General features: G+C 45.3%; 1 protein-coding gene across 7 annotated transcripts in view; it reads right to left on the minus strand.

Moving 5' to 3' along the window:
- Window positions 1-19,742, minus strand: part of KANK1 (KN motif and ankyrin repeat domains 1) — a 209,952-nt gene that overhangs the window by 56,792 nt on the left and 133,418 nt on the right. For 5 of the 7 annotated variants that reach the window (XR_006710263.1, XM_045469012.1, XM_045469011.1 and 2 more), the window contains exon 3: window positions 11,554-11,673. Coding sequence is in view for 4 of the 7 variants with exons in the window: in XM_045469012.1 (XP_045324968.1) it covers window positions 11,554-11,590 (37 nt within the window). In the remaining 3 variants the exon portion in view is untranslated. Of the gene's footprint in view, window positions 1-634; window positions 763-3,605; window positions 3,735-11,553; window positions 11,674-19,742 lie in introns of those variants that run through there. The other 2 variants (XM_045469018.1, XM_045469019.1) reach the window with 2 other exon arrangements.

The raw sequence follows: 19,742 nt of genomic DNA on the forward strand, positions 1-19,742 counted from the left end.
GAATAATAGAAGTATAGAAAATCCAATGATCCTTAATCTTGCCAGCCATCCTTAACAAAACAAAATCACAAAGAAGGGAGAGTAAGGCAAAGAAAGACCAACTTTCACAGGATCTCAGGGCTCGTCCAGGTCACTAAAAAAGGGAAACAGCCGTCCCTCTGCCAAACTAATTTCTGTGTAGTCATTTAAAAGTGAGCTACTGGGGGTGCCTGGGTGGCTCAGTCGGTTACGCCTCTAACTGAGGCTCAGGTCATGATCTCGCGGCTCGCAGGTTCGCGCCCCGCATCAGGCTCTGGGCCGACAGCTCAGAGCCTGGAGCCTGCTTCGGATTCTGTGTCTCCCTCTCTCTCTGCCCCTACCTTGCTCACGCTCTCTTTCTCTGTCAAAAATAAACATTAAAAAAAAATTTTTTTTAAGTAAAAAAAAATAAAAGTTCGTTCGACTGAATGAACGAACTCATGGAAGTATTTTTACTGAGTTTTCTATCATTCCTTCTGGTTGTTCCAAAACTGCACCCTGATTTATATTCACCACTGTCTGCGAAGTATTTTTTTTCATATGAAAGTGGCCAGAGGACAGAAGAGCAAAGAATAATTGCCCCAGAGGGGAAACCCCAGCTTTGAGGCCCCTTTACCTTTACGGAAGATTTCCTGTCTGGGGTTTCTTCATTGAAAATCACTCGGCTGAGGGGCCGTAAGTTCGAGGAGCTATTTTCTAGCGCCCCAACAACGTCCAAGCAGCCCTGTTCAGGGAACCCACAGCTGCTGCATGTGTGAGTGATGCATGAGACTGTGGAAGAAGGTGCCCAGGAACTGGTGGGATTCCTTCCCACACGGGGTGACAGGGAGCCAACCACAGAAGCTTAGGATGTGAGGTGACTGCTTCCCCTTCACACTGCCAAGCTGCTGTCCCTGGGACAGACTTGGAACCCGTGTAAAGCGTGGTGCTAATGGAAAAAGTTGGCGGTACAGGGCATCGGTGTTTTGCAATTTTTTTCCTGTAAGCTACATTGTTGGAATGGTTTGACATGCAAACCTCTCCCTCCACCCCTACCGGCCCACAGACTTCCAGGTCTCCACCCTGGTACGCGACAACAATCAGCACATCACGGGGCTGACTCACCACCTACAGGGGCGGGGTCCCGGCTGGGGTCCCCGCGGCATAAAGCCCACAGGTACCGATGCCTCCTTGGCCAGCTCGTGGGAAGACAAATCAGTCTTTGTTCTCCCAGCTGGACGGGAACACGCCAGAATGTGCTGCCTCCAAAAACATCTCCGCGGCGTGTTCCTGAGATGTGTTGATACATCCCAGTCAATCAATTCGGAATGCTGGTGGAAAAGGAAATCAATCAGCCATATGGGGTGGGCGCACAGACATAGCCGAGGAGGACACTGACGCAGAGGAAGAAGGAACATTTTCGGCTTTAATCAGAAGAAAGTGAGAGGTGACGCATGTAACTAAGGGTGTGAAGATATTATGCAGCTGGGCTAATCAATGGTTAGAAACATCATCTCTCTCTCTTATATTTCGAGTCTGGGAACATCCTTTTCCTCTTCTTCCGGGAGACCTGGTGTGCCTGCCGAACAGCAATACTTAAAATGCCTTCACTTTGTGGGCAGTTAATCTGAGAGAAAAAAGGCACTCAGAAGTGGGCAGGGATGGGAAAATCTGACAGCACAAGCTAAACCAATGTTTTCACAAAATGGTTTGCAAAGCTGATGGGATTTATTGACTGAACCAAATATTGTGAGACTAAATTCAGAAAAATCACATGATGACCTCTTGATTCTACCTAAAAGAGAGCATGTCCAAAATACAGAAGATCCCTCTGGGGACGCAACTTGTTCACTCAGATAAGATCATGAAAAAAGACCTAAAATACACACTGTACTTGTGACTCTTCATAGAAAATTGCTTCCATAAACATCATGCTAAGTAGCACCTCCTTTATTTTTTTAATGTTTGTTCATATTGGGGGAGAGGGGCAGGGAGAGAGAGGGAGAGAGAGAATCCCTCCCAAGTCCCAACCCCAAACTGGGTCTCGAACTCACAAACCGTGAGATTATGATCTGAGCTGAAATCAACAGCCAGACACTTAACCCACTGAGCCACCCAGGTGCCCCTAAGCACCGCCTCTGTTAAATAAGGGCTCACGGGGGCACCTGGGTAGCTCAGGCGGTTAAGTGTCTGACTTCGGCTCAGGTCATGATCTCAGGGTTCGTGGGTTCGAGCCCCACCTCGGGCTCTGTGCTGACAGCTCAGAGTCTGGAGCCTCCTTCAGGTTGTTTGTTCCCCTCTCTCTCTCGGCCCATCCCCCACTCACGCTCTCCCTCCCTCTGTCTGAAAAAATAGATACACGTTAAAAAAATTAAAAATAAATGAATAAATAAGAACTCACAAGGTGAAACTTTACCATGCCTACAACCTCCAACCCAGCTGGGAGAAAAGTTATGGGTCCCTCAAACCCGGCCTGTCACAAACAAGACAGAGTACACACAGATTCAACTTCTGGGATAAGAATGCTTCCTATCAATCCCATAATCTGTCCATTGACCCAGTTTTCATTCATGGTTATAATCTGCTTTTCTTATCTGTTGGTCAGAAAGGCCTTCTGAATATTACAGAATGTTATTGAACCTCATTCCAAGAGCTGCTAAGATTAGAAATCTGGTCAGGATTAAAAAAAGAACCCTCACGAGAGCGGAATACTTATTTTTAAGTAGTGAGATCACTTTTGCACTTAGAACTACCAGCTGAGATCATGAAGAGACACACATGGGCTGCATGTTTAAACATTTCTTGTTGCCAGGATTTACAGTGAACTGCAACCCAAACCAGAACCGGGCTTAGCCTCTAAAACTGCACACTGGGGCACCGTGGTGGCTCAGTCGGTTAAGCGTCCAACTTCAGTTCGGTGGTGATCTTGCGGTTTTTGAGTTCGAGCCCCGCGTTGTGCTGTGTGCAGACAGAGCTTCAGATTCTGTATCTCCCTTTCCCTCTGCTCCTCCCCTATTTGTGCTCTCTCTCTCTCAAAAATAAACATTTATATATATAACATGAGCATACTTTTCCTAAAGCATATGGAAACGAGTAAATCAGCTGCAGCTCATTCCAAAAATATCCGGCAGAGAAGCCAAGAGAGGAAAAACAGAATCAACCAACATTTTTTCCAAGTGAGAATTTCTACAAGGGTTTGAATGAATCCTATCAAATCTGATTTCCCAGTTGGGTCTCCTAGGAGGTTTTGATGAGAAAAGTCTACTCAATGCAATTTTTAGGTATGTTGCCAGGAAACAGCAAGAATTTATAACCTCTGTGAATTCGAGAACTATGCTGATATTCCTTGTGCCAGAGCAAATCAAACAGCCCTGTACAGAGAAGGACCCCAAAGCAGCAACTGCGAGCTGAAGTCGCTCATTTTCCAAGCCCACACAAACCCTTCTCGGGAGCTGCACAAAGGAGATGAACTGGAATTATCTGGGGCACAGAAGGCAAACCTGTGGAAAAGAGGCTAATGAGCTAGACTTTGGATGGGGTGGGCTAGCCCACCCAAGCTCTTCGAGAAAGAGGGAAGTGCAGAACCAGAAATAAACGCCAATACTCACGATGGGAAGTCTGGGGGGTAAGCAAGGCACAGAATATTCAAATCCTGTAGGAAAGGCCGTTTTCATCCTTTGCCTCACTCTGCAGCTTTAGAAAGAGAGCAGGAGCTCAAGTTTTTAATGTAGCGCATCTCCCTGCTGGGCTTTTATTTTGTGTGTGTGTGTGTGTGTGTGTGTGTGTGTGTGTGTGTGTGTTTCCTTTCTTCTTGGCACCCAGAGAGCATCTGGGCAGAAATCTCCAGATGGAGGGTGTATTTGTGCCTGATGCCGGGAAGAGCCGGGATCTACCCTTCCCACATCCACGTGGGCTGTCTCTTGCTGCAAGATAAGGCATCTTTCCTTGGTTTAACCAGAGTTTAATCGCCTGTCTGAAACCTGAATGATGCTTAACCCATTCTGACTCGCTCGACGTCTGGAACCACAACGCCCATAAGGTGAAGCTGGCTACGGGTTAAAACAGAAGTCTTACGAGGTGAAACAAGCTAGCCCTGAGGAGGGAGGGACCCTTCAGAAGCTCTCTGGGGGCCGGATGAATTCTGCGGTTCTGATTTAACCAGACAGGTGGAACTCTGAAAGGCAAGGCCTCCTATTTGTAGTGGTCTCAGCATTTTATTTGTTTATCTTTTCATGTTTATTTAATTATTCTGAGAGAGAGACAGAGCAGGAGCAGGGGAGGGGCGGAGAGAGAGGGAGACAGACAATCCCAAGCAGGCTCCGTGCCGCCACGCACAGCCCGATGCAGGGCTCGAACTCACCAACCGTGAGATCTTGACCTGAGCCGAAACCAAAGGTCAGACCCTTAACCAACTGAGCCACCCAGGTGCCCCTCGGCATTTTAAAAATTAGGAAGTTCGGGGGCGCCTGGGTGGCGCAGTCGGTTAAGCGTCCGACTTCAGCCAGGTCACGATCTCGCGGTCCGTGAGTTCGAGCCCCGCGTCGGGCCCTGGGCTGATGGCTCAGAGCCTGGAGCCTGTTTCCGATTCTGTGTCTCCCTCTCTCTCTGCCCCTCCCCCGTTCATACTCTGTCTCTCTCTGTCCCAAAAATAAATAAACGTTGAAAAAAAAAATTAAAAAAAAAAAAAATTAGGAAGTTCGAGGGTAACTACTACTTTCTTAAAAAAAAAAAAATCTTCTGAAACACCGTCACTATGTAGGAAAATACATTATTTCATTTATAAACTCCAGGGTGAAATTAGCCTTTAATAAGCTAAAAACTAAGTTTCATTTAAAGTTGAAATGTATAATTAAGATCTAATTATTAAACACACCAAAGGAACGGTGCTGCATGCTATGCTAAATACGAATATGCCTGTTACTTTGGCTCTTAATTCACACTCAGAAAAAATACCTTTTCACCATAACCTCTATCAGGGAGGACATTTTACTGGTGACTGGCCTACTTTTGGGTTTCACGTAGTTTTCTCAACTATATACCTTCCCCTTGATCTGTTTAATCAGAACATCACAGACTCTACGCTTCTGATTTTTTAATGCCAACAGAATGCAGGGAACAAGGAAAACCGCTCTCTGTGTTCCGCTTCTGGCTTAGCCATTAACTAATGGTGTGAGTTGGGCAACTTGTGTTCTGTGGTGTGAAAGTGGGGACAAGTGGAATCAAAAAGATCCCCGTTGGCCCTCACCTATGCTTTTATGTCAGACAACTTTGTTTCTTCCCTTTGTTCTTCTGATACACCACGCACAGGAGACCCCAAAGGACTGATCAGAACACGCATTTAATCCTTGTGCCGACTTTTCCAGGACACCCTGAAAGGTCATGGAGGACAGCCCCAGCCTCTCATCAGCTTCCGTTCTGCCTTTGGAGAACAGGACTAAGACCCAACACCACAGACACACACAACGGGTCTCGCGCTTCACCATCAGCAGGCAATTTCGCTATCGGGTTCACCGCAGTGGGCTCAGAGTTCTGTTTGAGAAATGCTGCTGCCCCGGAAAAATATTTACACAATCGAGTGGGCTGCACGGCACAGCAGTGTTCGACCTGCTCAGCCAGGAGCCTGTCTTATCAGCGGCCTTTGTACCTCATTTAAGATCCACATGGCGACAAAACCTGGAGCCAGGTAACTGACCAGAAGATCAAGGTCTTATGAAATTGATTGTATGAATTTAAAACGACCACCAAATTTTGAACGCAGTTCCGTCAGTATTGTAAATAAGCAAATATATAGCTATCTGGAAAAAATAAAAAACTAACAAAGGCAAATATTAGCAAAAATAAGGCTGGGTGATGGGAGGCATAAAATGCTACTCTCTAATACTCATCTGTTGCTTTCATTTATTTAACTTTCATTAACAGTAATATAAGTCTAGCCTTAAAATCACCGTTATCTATGCACCCCAATGTTTAGAGCAGCACTATCAACAATAGCCAAATTATGGAAAGAGCCCAGATGTCCATCAAGTGATGAATGGATAAAGAAGATGTGGTTTATATATACAATGGAATACTACTTGGCGATGAAAAACAATCTTGCCATTTGCAACAACGCGGATGGCACTGGAGGGTATTATGGTAAGTGAAGTAAGTCAGTCAGAAAAAGACAGGTATCGTCTGTTTTCACTCATATGGGCAATTTGAGAAACTTAACAGATGACCATAGGGGAGGGGAAGGGAAGGAAAAAATGAGATAAAAACAGAGAAGGAGGCAAACCATAAGAGACTCTTAAATACAGGGAACAAACTGAGGGTTGATGGGATGGGGGGGAGGGGAGAGTGGCTGATGGGCATTGAGGCAGGCACTTGTTGGGATGAGCACCGGGTGTTGTATATGAGTGATGAATCACGGGAATCCACTCCTGAAGCCAAGACTACCCTGTATGTTAGCTGATGTGATAAATAACACACACACACACACACACACACACAGAACAGAATACCTCTGATTATAGGAAAAAAAAAGGGGGGGAAAATCACCGTATCTGATGGGACCTTGTACAGCGGCACCTGAACAGGTGCCTTACGGACCAGGAACTCACAAGAGAGTCAGCAGATCAAGAAGGGCAGTGATTTCCCCTGACATCCAACCAGCATTTTATACCGTAAAAAAGTGTTTTTATGGCTATTATTTTATCTCTCCTTCACAACACACCTGTGAAGAAGGCAGGGCAGGTATTCTTATCTTCATCTGACAAATAAGCCACCTGTCATTTAGCTTCTGAAGAGATGCTAAGCTCTAATTAAAGTTTTACAACAGCAATTAGTGTTTACAGAGGTAAACAGTGCGTCCAGTTTACAACATGATTTCAGAAACCTGAGGAAGAGCAGACTGTCCCCATCCCCAAAGTGCAGAGACACAGCCATCCTCCTAACCAACGGCCCTCACTTCCTTCGTAGCTGGCCCCACGAAAAGGGGACAGTCACGAGCAATTGATAAAGCTTGTACCTCGTCATGCTGACAGGTGGCCTTAGGGTGTTCTCTGGAATACCATAATAAAGGGGTTTTCATTAATGAAATCACAACTGGACCAGTCAACAGAAGTAGGACAGAGATCGTGTGGAAAAGAGGTCACACAGAAACAAATGACTGATACGGACAGGGTGGCCTGGAGGAAGATGAATCTGGAAGGGGTACCCAGGCGAGACTGTCCTGTGTAGCAAGTAAGAACAGAGGACACCCGGCTAAATTTGAATTTCAGATACACAGTGCATACTTTTTTTAGTGTGAGTCAGTCCTCTACTTTATCCAGAGGCTCTGTCCACAGGAACTCTCAGCTTCCACTAGACGAAAGGTCTTCGAAAGCAGGAGGTGCGTCGACCGAAGGCCTGTTTTGTTCCCTGCTGCATCCGAGTCCCCAGAACAGAGCCTGGCCCGCTGGATGCCCTCCATAATCTTTGCCATGAACTCGTCAAGTTTATTTCTGAAGCTAGGTGCTATGTATGCAGGTGCCTGTCATATCACCTTTATGCATTTTGTACGCCTGGAATTTATTATAATAAATTTACAAATTATAGCATCAACTAACTGCTCTTATTTTATTTTTTTTTTTTATTTTTTATTTAAAAAAAAATTTTTTTTTTCAACGTTTATTTATTTTTGGGACAGAGAGAGACAGAGTATGAACGGGGGAGGGGCAAAGAGAGAGGGAGACACAGAATTGGAAACAGGCTCCAGGCTCTGAGCCATCAGCCCAGAGCCTGACGCGGGGCTCGAACTCACGGACCGCGAGATCGTGACCTGGCTGAAGTCGGACGCTTAACCGACTGCGCCACCCAGGCGCCCCTAACTGCTCTTATTTTAAAATCAATACCTTTTGGGGTGCTGGGCAGCTTAGTTGGTTAAGGGCCTCTTTTTTTAATTTTTTTTTTAATTTTGTTTTTTAACGTTTAATTTATTTTTGAGAGAGAGAGAGACAGAGCATGAATGGGGGAGGGGCAGAGAGAGAGGGAGACACAGAATCGGAAGCAGGCTCCAGGCTCTGAGCCATCAGCCCAGAGCCTGATGCGGGGCTCGAACTCATGGACCGCGAGATTGTGACCTGAGCTGAAGTCGGACGCCCAACCGACTGAGCCACCCAGGCGCCCCTGGTTAAGGGCCTCTTGATGTTGGCTCAGGTCGTGATCTCATAGTGCATGAGTTCGAGCCCCGTGTCGGGGTCCATGCTGACAGCTCAGAGCCTGCTTGGGATTCTGTCTCTTCCTCTCTCTGCCCTCCCTGCTTGCAACCTCTCTCCCATTCTCTCTCCTCCCTTCTCTCTCAATATAAATAAACTTAAGAAACAAAATAAAATAAAATCAGCTTTTATTCTAGCTAACTGAAGGACTCAGTGGGGAAGTCCAAGTGTAAAAGGACTCTGAATAGTCCCTTACTCAGTTTCAAGTCTCAAACAAGGACACGATATGTGATGTCAGACCTCAGATGTGCTGGCAGGCCAAGGGCACTGCTTGGCCAAGTGGTGTTTTTCTCAGCTGGCTTCTTCTCCTTCTGCTTTGTTCCTAAGACCATGAAAAGCATTTCTTGTGCCAATGCTCTGACTCCAACCTCATATGGGACTTCTCCTCAGGTTTTATGGAAGCCCAAAGCCTTGATTTTTCAGGGGAAGGGGTGGGCCAGACTCCTTTTGGGGCCATAAAGCCCTCTTTAACCCATCTTAATCTGCAGTCTGTAAATGTTTTTATGTTAATTACATTTCAAAACAGTATATTTATAAACAGCATATACTTCTGCAATGTTTGAGTTTGGCTTTTTTTTTTTTTTTAAACAATGGGCAGGCATTTCTTTTGCAATACAGAGTAGGAAAACAAAAGGTAAAAATAGTGATTTTTTATAAGCATCATCTCAACTGCGTGAAATATTTAAAATTTAAAGACCATACCAAAGGGGCGCCTGGGTGGCTCAGTTAAGCGTCTGACTTCGGCTCAGGTCCCGATCTTGTGGTTCCTGAGTTCGAGCCCCACGTCAGGCTCTGTGCTGACAGCTCGGAGCCTGGAGCCTGCTTCGGATTCTGTGTCTCCCTCTCTGTCTGCCCCTCCCTGCTTGTGCTCTCTGTTTCTGTCTCTCTCAAAATCATAAATAACATTAAAATGAATTTTTTAAAAACTTTAAAAAATAAAAATAAAGACCATACAGAAAAGGAGCACAACATGTGTTTCTGGGTGGGGGCATGACCAGTAATTCTTGCTCTATTTTTTAAGAAAATATTAAACTTTTATATCTTAGAATTTTCTAAAATGGGCCTCATATATATGTATATATGCATGCATATACGTGTGTGTTTGTGTGTGTGTGTATAACTATAGTAATTATGTATGGCTGAGCCTCTAATCAGATTGCTTACAGAGGTCATGGCGACTAGAAAAAACAAAACTGTCCCTTGCCTGGTGCAGACACCTGTCTGCAGTAACTAATCATACCCTGATATCCCCAGAAGTCACAAATCATAGAGCTTCCCTTTGTTTCTGGACTCAGTGCCCAGACCTGCTAGGCAGGGGGAAAGGTTACAGCTGGGTCATCAGACTTTAAGAACCAAAGGAAAAGAGACACTCCAGAAGAGTCAGGCTGGAGAAGGAACTGAGGGCAAATGGGGTAGGTATCTAAACCCTTGAAGACAGGAATGTGCTAGACATGCCAGTGGGTCAAGGTCTAGAGGCACCACTAACTCCAGCCCCCCTTCCTCTGAACGTGTGGGAAGTGGGGGCAGGAGAGGGAAGGGAGGAGCATCACAGGAGATTGAAACTCACTCACAACACTCAAGACATTTCATGTTTCAATCTCCTCCCTCAGCAAATATTTGACTCCACACGAGGAATGATCCTGACTTTTCTTACTTAGGTTAAGGGACTGAGGTTCTCTGCCATCACACAGGGCTGATAGCGATGGTGAAGAGGACAGTGTCATTTCACAGGATTACGTACGAATTAGGGATGGGAGTAGAGACAGAGCAGCTTTGGCAACATGGTACGCCGTGAGTGTTCATTTAAAGGCTAGATTTGTGTCGTTTGTATTTTATTTTTAAGCTTATTTATTTTGAGAGAGCAAGCAGGGGAGGGGCAGAGAGAGAGGGAGAGAGAGAGAATCACAAGCAGGCCTCGCAGTGGCGGCACGGAGCCCGACGCGGGACTTGAACTCATCAACCGTGAGATCATGACCTGAGCCGAAGTTAAGAGTCAGACGCTTAACTGACTGAGCCACCCGGGCGCCCCCAGTTTTCCTTGCCGACAGCAGTCCTGAGCAGAATCTCTACAAGTCCCTGGCAGCTGGCAAGTAGAAGGGACCAACAGAAGAATAAACAGAGAAAGATCGGTCGTCCCAGAATAAATGGAGTTTGGCTGGGTTTGGCCTGGGGCAAGAAAGCTACCGCGTTCTTGTCAGAGGGGATGCTTGCAGCCAGGACTGCTAGAAGGAAAAGTCACACGGGTGGGCTGGGGACACCCCCCGCAGAGGGCTCCTCCTGCCGCAGTCTTTACCAGAGCTTGCCGGCTTACCTGGCACTCGTAAGTCCGCTTCTGGTGCTCGCGTGGGTCTCAACCCTGCAGGCAGACACGTTTACTGATACCGCACACACGGAATAGTCCTGCCCCCTATTTCATGGTTAGTGCTGGAGCTGGGACTCCAATTCAGGTGTCCTGATTCCAACTCCACATTCCTTCCATGACCCAGTGTTCAGAGCAGCAGAGCCCCGACCCCGTTTCAGACACCGCGCGACAGTTCCTGCATACATACACGGTCACCGTTCTCACACATTCTGCTCTTTGGCTGATCGCTCAAGAGAGGGACGGACGCTCGGCGTACCGTTGGGGGCAGGTGGTCGTCTCTCAGGAGGACTTCCTCTGCATTTGTTCTATAAATTTCTCCCACATCTTATGTAGGCAATACCGGACGAGCTATGCAACCTGTGTAGGTCTCTAACGTAACTAGAGTAACAGCGAGAACACAAATCTTTATGATTCGTGATATGGCTTGTTGATTATTCCTCTCTGGGAATTGCTCTAGCAAGCAAGCTCTTCCCTAGCCACTCTGTCCCTTTGTGCAGCAACACGAAACAAACCCTGCTTGGGACCGGAAACTAGGAACTGGTTTTAGGCATCCAAACCTATCTCCTCTCGCATCGCTCAATCCCTCATAAAGAAGGGCAAGAGGAATGCCCATTATCCTTGGATCAGCACTCGGGATTTTACATTGATCTTTCAACACTTCAATAGAATTGACTTGGGTAATAATTTACTTAACTGATTTCTGCACATAAAGACTCTAAAGATAAAAGCAAATTCTCTAAGAGATTTTGGAAAAACAAAAACAACAACAAAAAACCAACAACAAAAAACCAACCTAGCTTCGATGGATAGAAAATTGCTTTCAAAGTCCAGTTACCTAGGCAACCTGCTATTATCTACCCATTACTGAAAAAGACATAAGAAATCAGTTTGAGCAAAGGCATACACACACACACACACACACACACACACTCTCTCTCTCTCTCTCCAGAGTTGAGTTACCTGAGGCACAGCCGTTAACTTTTGTGGCATGAGCCATGCTGGCTGGAGTCCAATGACAGATCCAGAAAGGAGTGAGGAATCATGCAAATTTTATGCATCAAGTTCCCAAGCGTGATCAACCTGAAACAATGAAGACAGCCCCATCAAAATGGATCATTTAAAAATATGTACAACACTAAACCTTAGACGTCTGTTTACAAAGATGGCTGCTAATGGAGAGAGCAAATTGGGAGTCGGGGAGAGGTGGCCTGTGGATGGGGGTGATGATGGCCTGGCCCTGCCACTCGGTGCTGAGATTCATGTACCTGCAGATGTGCCTGTGGACGGGCACCCAGAGCAGGACTCTAGACACGATACTCTTATCGGAGATGGAAATGGTTCTCCAGAAACGTGATATTTTTAGGAAGGTGGCCTTCAAATACCAAGGGCCTCCTCAGGGGCATCATTCCCTAGCCTACCGCAAATCCACTACAAACCATTTTTGGTACTTTACAAAAAAATTTATTTATTTTTGAGAGAGAGGCAGAGAAAGAGTGAGTGCACAAGCAGGGAAGGGGCAGAGAATCCAAAGCAGGCTCCAGGCTCTGAGCTATCAGCACAGAGCTTGATGCGGGGCTTGAACATGCAAACCTAGAGATCATGACGTGAGCTCATGTCGGATGCTTAACCGACTGAGCCACCCAGATGCCCTGACCATTTGTGGTTCTTAAATGTAACGTCTTTTCCAGATGCTGGCTCAACACCTTCAAGGTAGTTGCTGTTGTAGCAAGCCTTCACATTTTTAAAGGATTGATTCATGGGAACCCTTCTGAGGTATCTCAAAGTCTTTTGCCTACTCGGTCTTTTAAAACATAAATCTGAGCCGGTCAGCTCCCCTCTTAAAAAAGTCTTCAATATCTCCCACTGTCCTGTCAGATAACCTTCAAATGACAGTATGGCACATGGTTCGGAAACATTAGGGGTCACGATGGGCACCATATTTCTTACTTTATATTGATCCTCTATTTAAAAGTTAACTGAGATTACTACTATAAGACATAGTAGAAACACAAAATTTAAAACAAAAAAGAAAAAAGAATAGTAACAGGAAGGGAACATTGCTCTAACCTCTGCTTTTTCAAAACGCCTTTTGAAAAATGCTGGTAAGGAAAGCAAACAATGGTATAGAGGAAAATAGTCCATTTCCACTGTGCCCAGATCCTAACTCTAGACCCACAAAACCCGAAGAAACTGATCTAACAAATTCCAAGTTGGGAATTCAAGCGTCGGTTCAGAAACCCACAGTGACCTCCCCAAAAGAACAAAATGCTGGGGGTGTCTGGGTGGCTCAGGGGGTTAAGCGTCCGACGTCGGCTCAGGTCACGATCTCACTGTTTGTGGGTCCGAGCCCCGCATCGGGCTCTGTGCTGACAGCTCGGAGCCTGCTTTGGTTTCTGTCTCCTGCTCTCTCTGTCCCTCCCCACGTGTGCTCTGTTTCTCTGTCTCTCAAAAATAAATAAATGTAAAAAAATAATAAAATAAAAAAAAGAACAAAATGCTAATACATACGCATATACACGTCTAATGCAGCCAGTGAAATCACTTAAGAGCTTTCAATAATGTAGTAAAGTACTCAAAGAACATCGATAAAAATTGTATTCTGTCATAAACCCAATTTTGTGAAAAATATGTACATATTTACACATTGATTTAAAACCCCAAGAAATAAATACACCAAAATGTTCCTTATGGTTGCCCCTGGCTGATGCAATTAGGGAGGAACTTAGCTCCTTAGTTAGATTTGTAATAGTTACTATTAAAAAAAAAAATAAAGATTGGAGACTTCCCGTCTCTGGTTTTATTTGCTTTCAAGTGCACGGGAGAAAGAAGAAAGAATTTTCAAAACGCAACGTGAAAGGGAACTATGAGGCCACGGTCATGGAGAGTGTAAGAAGTGAGAAATCCAAGTACATAGAAGGCAGGCACAGGAAATGGCTGATCTCTGTGATCACACAGTGACAGTCGCTAGCTGAAGAGCTAGTGAAATTGTCTTCGCTGCCTGAATGGGTTTATGCTTGTAGTTCAAAGCGAACTACTTACTGTTCCCTTGCTTGGCTTTTCCAGCTTTGGGGACTGCCACTCCACCCACTGGCAGAGACCGGATTCTCAGCCTCCCCCAAGAAGCTCCCTGCTGGTCCCCACTTGGTGTGTGACGGCACACCAGGAGGAAAGGATGGCTCTAATCTCTCTGCAGTCACCTGACATTCTGTTGGAAACAGGCACTGGTCCGGGTCCATGGCATTGAGCTTGGGAAGCAGTAACCTCCGTGCGGGCAGAGCTGGCTTTAGGGATACAATGAGCATTACCTTTAAGAATAGGAATGACTACACAGGTCTGGCAAATTAGTTAAAAAAAAAAAATGTGGGGACTGGGAGAGAAGAAGGAAGAGAGAGAACAGGGAGATAAAGGGACAGAGGACAGAAGCCCAGCTTCTGAAATTCTTCAACTGATTATACTTTTGAAAGCCAACAAAAGCAAATCTAAGCTGATTTGTGACCCCTTTCTAGATCGGTGCGCTGGGCTGGTGCTCTTGCTTCAGAATGGCTTGTAAATACCACCCCTTAAACTCGTGAGGGCAAACAGAAGGCAAGAAGAAACAGGCTGCATGTGTTATGGGTGCATGAAGTAGGTGTCAAGGTATTTGGATGGAGATATGCCCAGAATCTCCTGAGTGAAGCTTCATAAACTTTGGTCCAAGGTCCCCTCCTGTTAGTGAACAGCCTTCGCCTGGCAGAAAATCTTTATGTCCGATCCAAATTGGTCTCTCCCACCCTCCCCCAAACCGAACGATAAAATCAAAAGGAAGGAGAAACCTCAAAAAGGGAACAAGCATGCCACTGGTAATATCATAAGATATGTGTCACTGGGTGTGGAACTGGGTAGTGTCTATACAAAAACAACAGTTTCATATGGTGTATTGATTTTTCCCAGTTATTGTTCATGCCTGACAGGTGGCCTCAAACTGTGAGGACTTAGTCTTCTTAATGATATGCAGATTCTTATGTCAGTGCATTATATAAACCAGAAAAGGGTTGGCCACGTTCCATTCTCTGTTACAGATCAATAAACTGCTTCTTTTCTTCCCCAGAGAAGGCTGCAAACCAGTAAATCTTAAGCAGTACAATGGTGGCTTAGTTGAGCTCACTAAGAAAAAGCACGCCTTTGAAAGCCTCTAGGGAAATACATCAATACAGAAAATAAAGAATTTGTCATCTTCTCTATTTCAAGCGACAAATCTGAAGAACATTTTAGTAGCTCCCCGAGCGCAGCGCAGAGAATAATGTAGACGTTGCATGAATTTATCCCATAAACGCATGACATTAGTTCAATACGAAACCAACAGGAGGAACAGCCCGCTGGGTCTTCTCTAAGAAAGCATTAGTGAAAACACATAGATGAACTTGAGATTTGACATATACCCTAGACTGGCTCTGGCAACCAACCAAATGCCACTGCCTTGGTTAGAGCCCAGATAATGACGACGAGGACACTGCTGATGACCAAGCAGATGACAGCTGGTATTCACTGAGCTCTTACTGTTATCAGTTATTGAGATAAATGGTATCCATTCTATGGTGCACCATTACTTTAAGTAGCACTGATTAAAAACTAATGTTGCTAATTAAACAGTCTTAAAATGCTTATTAAGATTATATTAATTGTAGGATATATCCTCATCTCAGAAACGTTAGAATGTGAAAAATGTGCATCTTAGAATTTGTGAACTTATGTTACATTCAGGGCATTTAGGTTTTTTAAAATTTATTCCGGGGGGGGGGCATGAGTGGGAGAGGGACAGAGAGAGAGAGAGAAAGGTGGGGGAGGGGGCAGAGAGAGAGAGAGAGAGAGAGAGAGAGAGAGGGAATCCCAAGCAGGCTCTGCGCTGTCACCACAGAGTCCTATGTGGGGCTTGATCTCATGAACCACGAGACCATGACCTGAGTTGAAATCAAGAGCTGGATGCTTAACCAACTGAGCCACCCAGGCGCCCCACATTCAAGGCATTTTTTAAAGCATCTAACAGTTATCACCTCATTCAAACTTCACAATAACCCTGCGAGCTACTAAAAATTCTCTCTCCCCATTTTACAAACAGGAAGCTCAGGCATAGGGAGGTCAGAACACGCCTGGCTAGGGGTGCCTGAGTGGCTCAGTCGGTTGAGCGTCCGACTTTGGCTCAGGTCATGATCTCGTGGTCCGTGAGTTCAAGCCCCGCATTGGGCTCTGTGCTGACAGCCTGGAGCCTGAACCTGTTTTGGATGCTGTGTCTCCCTCTCTGTCTGCCACTCCCCCACTCATGCTCTGTTTCTCTCTGTCAAATATAAATAAACATTAAAAACAAGCAAAAAAAACATGCCTGGCTCACAGAACTAGGAAGTGCCAGAGCCAAGTGCGGGGGTGGGCAATCCAGCCCTAGAGCCCGCACTCCAGCCCTCGTGGGTAAGGGCCCTGTTGCTTTAACAAGTAAAAATTTATGCACCTAATAAATAAGGGGAACCTTTCAAGGCCCTCACCTGAGGGATGTATAGCTTACTGAAAGGATACTTTACTCAAATTCCTTTTAGAAAGAAAGCTATGTTTCAGAATTTTACGGCATTTGTTTTTGAAGCAACTGTATTTCCCGTCTTACTCCTTGAGATGACATGTTTAAGAGCCTGAGGAGGGACTCACATGATGCATAGGAAAGGCCATCGTATGCACCCATCACACTTTGACCGGGACTCCCCAGGATGCTCGTCCACGTGGCCATCCGCCTTGTTCCTTAGACTGTACTATGGATGTCATTTGACTCCATACGTTAAGTACTTTTTCACCTGACCAACATGCTCCCCCGCTCAGGGTTAGGTGGGAGGCTCCCAATGGAATCATAGTAATTTCAAAAATGGACAGAATCAGGGCAGTCAAATTGGAATAAGAACCTTCCTGTTCAAATGACAAGTGTTAAGAGGGGAAACCACCGTTTTGATGTACACGTTCTGGAATCTCGTCTACAACATGTCATAGTATTGTTTCTTTTGCTACCTAAAATCTGGAGAAGACAGAAAAAATAGTCACTCACAATCTCTCAGTGCTGACGTGGCCATCATGACCAGCTGAGGCTCTTTCTTTCTTTTTTTTTTTTAATGTTTATTTTTCAGAGAGAGAGAGAGAGAGAGAGAGAGAGAGAATACAAGCAAGCAGGGGAGGGACAGAGAGAGAGAGGGAGACACGGAATCAGAAGCAGGCTCAGACTCTGAGCTGTCAGCACAGAGCCCGATGCGGGGCTCGAACTCACAAACTGCAAGATCGTGACCCGAGCTGAAGTCAGACACTCAACCGACTGAGCCGCTCAGGCGCCCCCCTGAGGTTCTTTCTCTTCAACGTGTGAGGACTCTATGTGTATTTTTGTCACTTCAACACATTTTAAAGACCTGCAACTCTTAGAATTGGTACAGCCACTCTTCCTTTTCTACTTGGAGGCAGCAGATAAACGAAAGCTCCGCATCATTCTCAGAGGCTGCCACACTACTGCTGGAAGCAGACAGACACACAAAGCACAAAGCACTCGAACAGCAGTGTACACGCAGTTAATTCTAATCCACAGCAAGATGGTCTTACCTTGCCCAAACAGGCTGTGAATGGCCAAAAATGTATTCATAAGAGACCACGTGGCCAAAGTCTTAAAGGATGAATGAATGTTTTCCAGGGTGACAAAGAAGGGCATTCTCAACAGAAGGAACAGAGTATGCAAAGTCAAGAGATAAGGAAGTGCATGGTGGGGTGCCTGCCTGGCTCAGTCGGTGGAACATGCAACTCTTAGTCTTGGGGTTGTGACTTTGAGCCCCACGGTGGGTGTAGAGATTACTTAAAAAACTTTGGGGCACCTGGGCGGCTCAGTCAGTTAAGTGTACAACTCTTGGCTTCAGCTCAGGTCATGATCTCACAACTTGTGAGTGTGAGCCCCGCTTGGGGCTCTGTGCTGACAGCTCCGAGCCTGCTTGGGATGTTCTGTCTCCCTCTTGCTCTGCCCCTCCCCTGCTCTCCCACACTCTCAAAAACAAATAAATAAAATAAAATAAAACCTTGAAAAAAAAAAAGAATAGAGTACATGAAAAGTAGGGCTGTGGCTAGAGCAATGTCTGTTTCCATAGGGGCTCAGTTATGATAAAACAAAGAGGACTAAGGCCTGAGTGCTCAAGAGAAAGCTAAAAAGAATACAGTCTACAAGCCAAAGTCCACACACACACACACCCCTTTACCCTAATAAAACATGCAAAGCTCATTTATTTCTTTAAATAAGGCAGTCTTTCAAACAACCATCCAAAAACCTGTCTAACTTATTATACACCCTCCATGACTGCCCAGATATTTCTGTCCAGAGTTTAATTAAAAGTAACTTAATTAAAAGTACGTTTGAGTGCAAACTTTGGCCATCATTCATTATCAGATTATCTTCTGGGGGTTTCTAGGATTGGCTCCTACCACAAGAATTGTGGCGGTCATGTTAACCAGCTCTTGGTCACTTTCCAACCAAATTACCTAATTATGACCCAACCCCGTTTACCCTTCTCAAATACAGGGGATAATTTTCTTGGTATGGGGTTGGGGGTAGGGGGAGGGTTTGCTGGAAGGAAATCTCAATTATCAATCAAGATCTAAATCCGAGTCCTGGATGTTAGTTTCATTTATGACATAGAAAGGCAATTGGGTTGTCCCCATTATAAAAATTTTATGCTATGCTTGTTCAAACAGTTATGTTTACAATCTTATTCTCTGGGGTGATATTTAAGAGGCCAGAAGAAGTGTTTCTGTCTCAGGAACAAGTTGAAATGCAGACATTAAAGAGAATGTATGGAGGAAGCAATAATAAACACATTCATTTATTCACTTAACAAGTGCCCTGTCATGTGCCAGGCACTGTTGTTGGCACAAAGGATACAGCAAGGAGCAAACAAGGACACCCACCTGCCCCCATGCCCCAAACAGTCTAACTGGATCTCTGCTTTGGGTTGAAAGAGACTTTAGATTTCAGAGTATGTTTAACAGATGAGCTGTACTAACACAGCCAATTCCTGACTCCTCTCTTTTCCGCATTATTTGAAAAGAATTCCCGTGTTAAGACCTGCCTCCTTGTGCCCCAAAGTGGGTGTGGGCGTGTCCAGCCCTCGCCCAGACCCCCCCCCCCCGCCCATCCACATCCACTTTCTGCGAGTGTGTATACGAACAATGCTCCTCCAACAGGTTAAAGGCACCTCAGAGCCTGCAGACGCTCAGAGCCCAGCCTGGCTCTGCTCCAGCCGGGTTGCTGGAATCCACACAGCTTCCTGAACACTTGAAGAAAATGAAGGTAAATTTTCTTTCCAGGAAATTTTCAGTGATCAGAGTTTATCAGATCATAACCACCTAGGCTGAAAACTAGCTGTTTTTCTCTGCAAAACAACAGGGCAACGGACGGGCAGACAAATCAGAATCAGAAGTGTTGAAGCTGTTTTTTTTTTTTTTATTTTTTTTTAACGTTTTATTTATTTTTGAGACAGAGAGAGACAGAGCATGAACGGGGGAGGGGCAGAGAGAGAGGGAGACACAGAATCGGAAGCAGGCTCCAGGCTCTGAGCCATCAGCCCAGAGCCCGACGCGGGGCTCGAACTCACGGACCGCGAGATCGTGACCTGAGCTGAAGTCGGACGCTTAACCGACTGAGCCACCCAGGCGCCCCGAAGCTGTTTTTTTTAAAGCTTATCACCTTTATGTTTTTTGTTGACTTCAGAGGAAACTGCTTTTATGACTCCGCATAGGCACACAAAATAGAACTTACCGATTTGCTTTGGTTCATCTCTAAAGGGTGTAGGGAAAACAGACCACAGCAGAGACCTAACTCTTTCATTTATAAATTTGTTCTCATCAGTGAAATCTTGCTCTTAGTTAGCAAGCATCTTCATTGCTACTGGTTTTGAGTTAAAATGTCAGTGCTTTTGCCGATTCAAATATTAAAGGACCCACATGTGATGGCCACAGCTGTAAGAGAATTAGTTTACTGTCATTTGAAAGGATTTTTTTCATTTCCTATTTTAATTTTTTTTTAAATGTGAAATTCTCATTTATTTACTGCTGTAGCAGGCATGTTGCCTCGAACTCCTCTGGGATTGGATTCCTACAGGATATTCTCTGTG

This window comes from Leopardus geoffroyi, chromosome D4 (genome assembly GCF_018350155.1).
Source record: "Leopardus geoffroyi isolate Oge1 chromosome D4, O.geoffroyi_Oge1_pat1.0, whole genome shotgun sequence".
NCBI lineage: Eukaryota > Metazoa > Chordata > Mammalia > Carnivora > Felidae > Leopardus > Leopardus geoffroyi.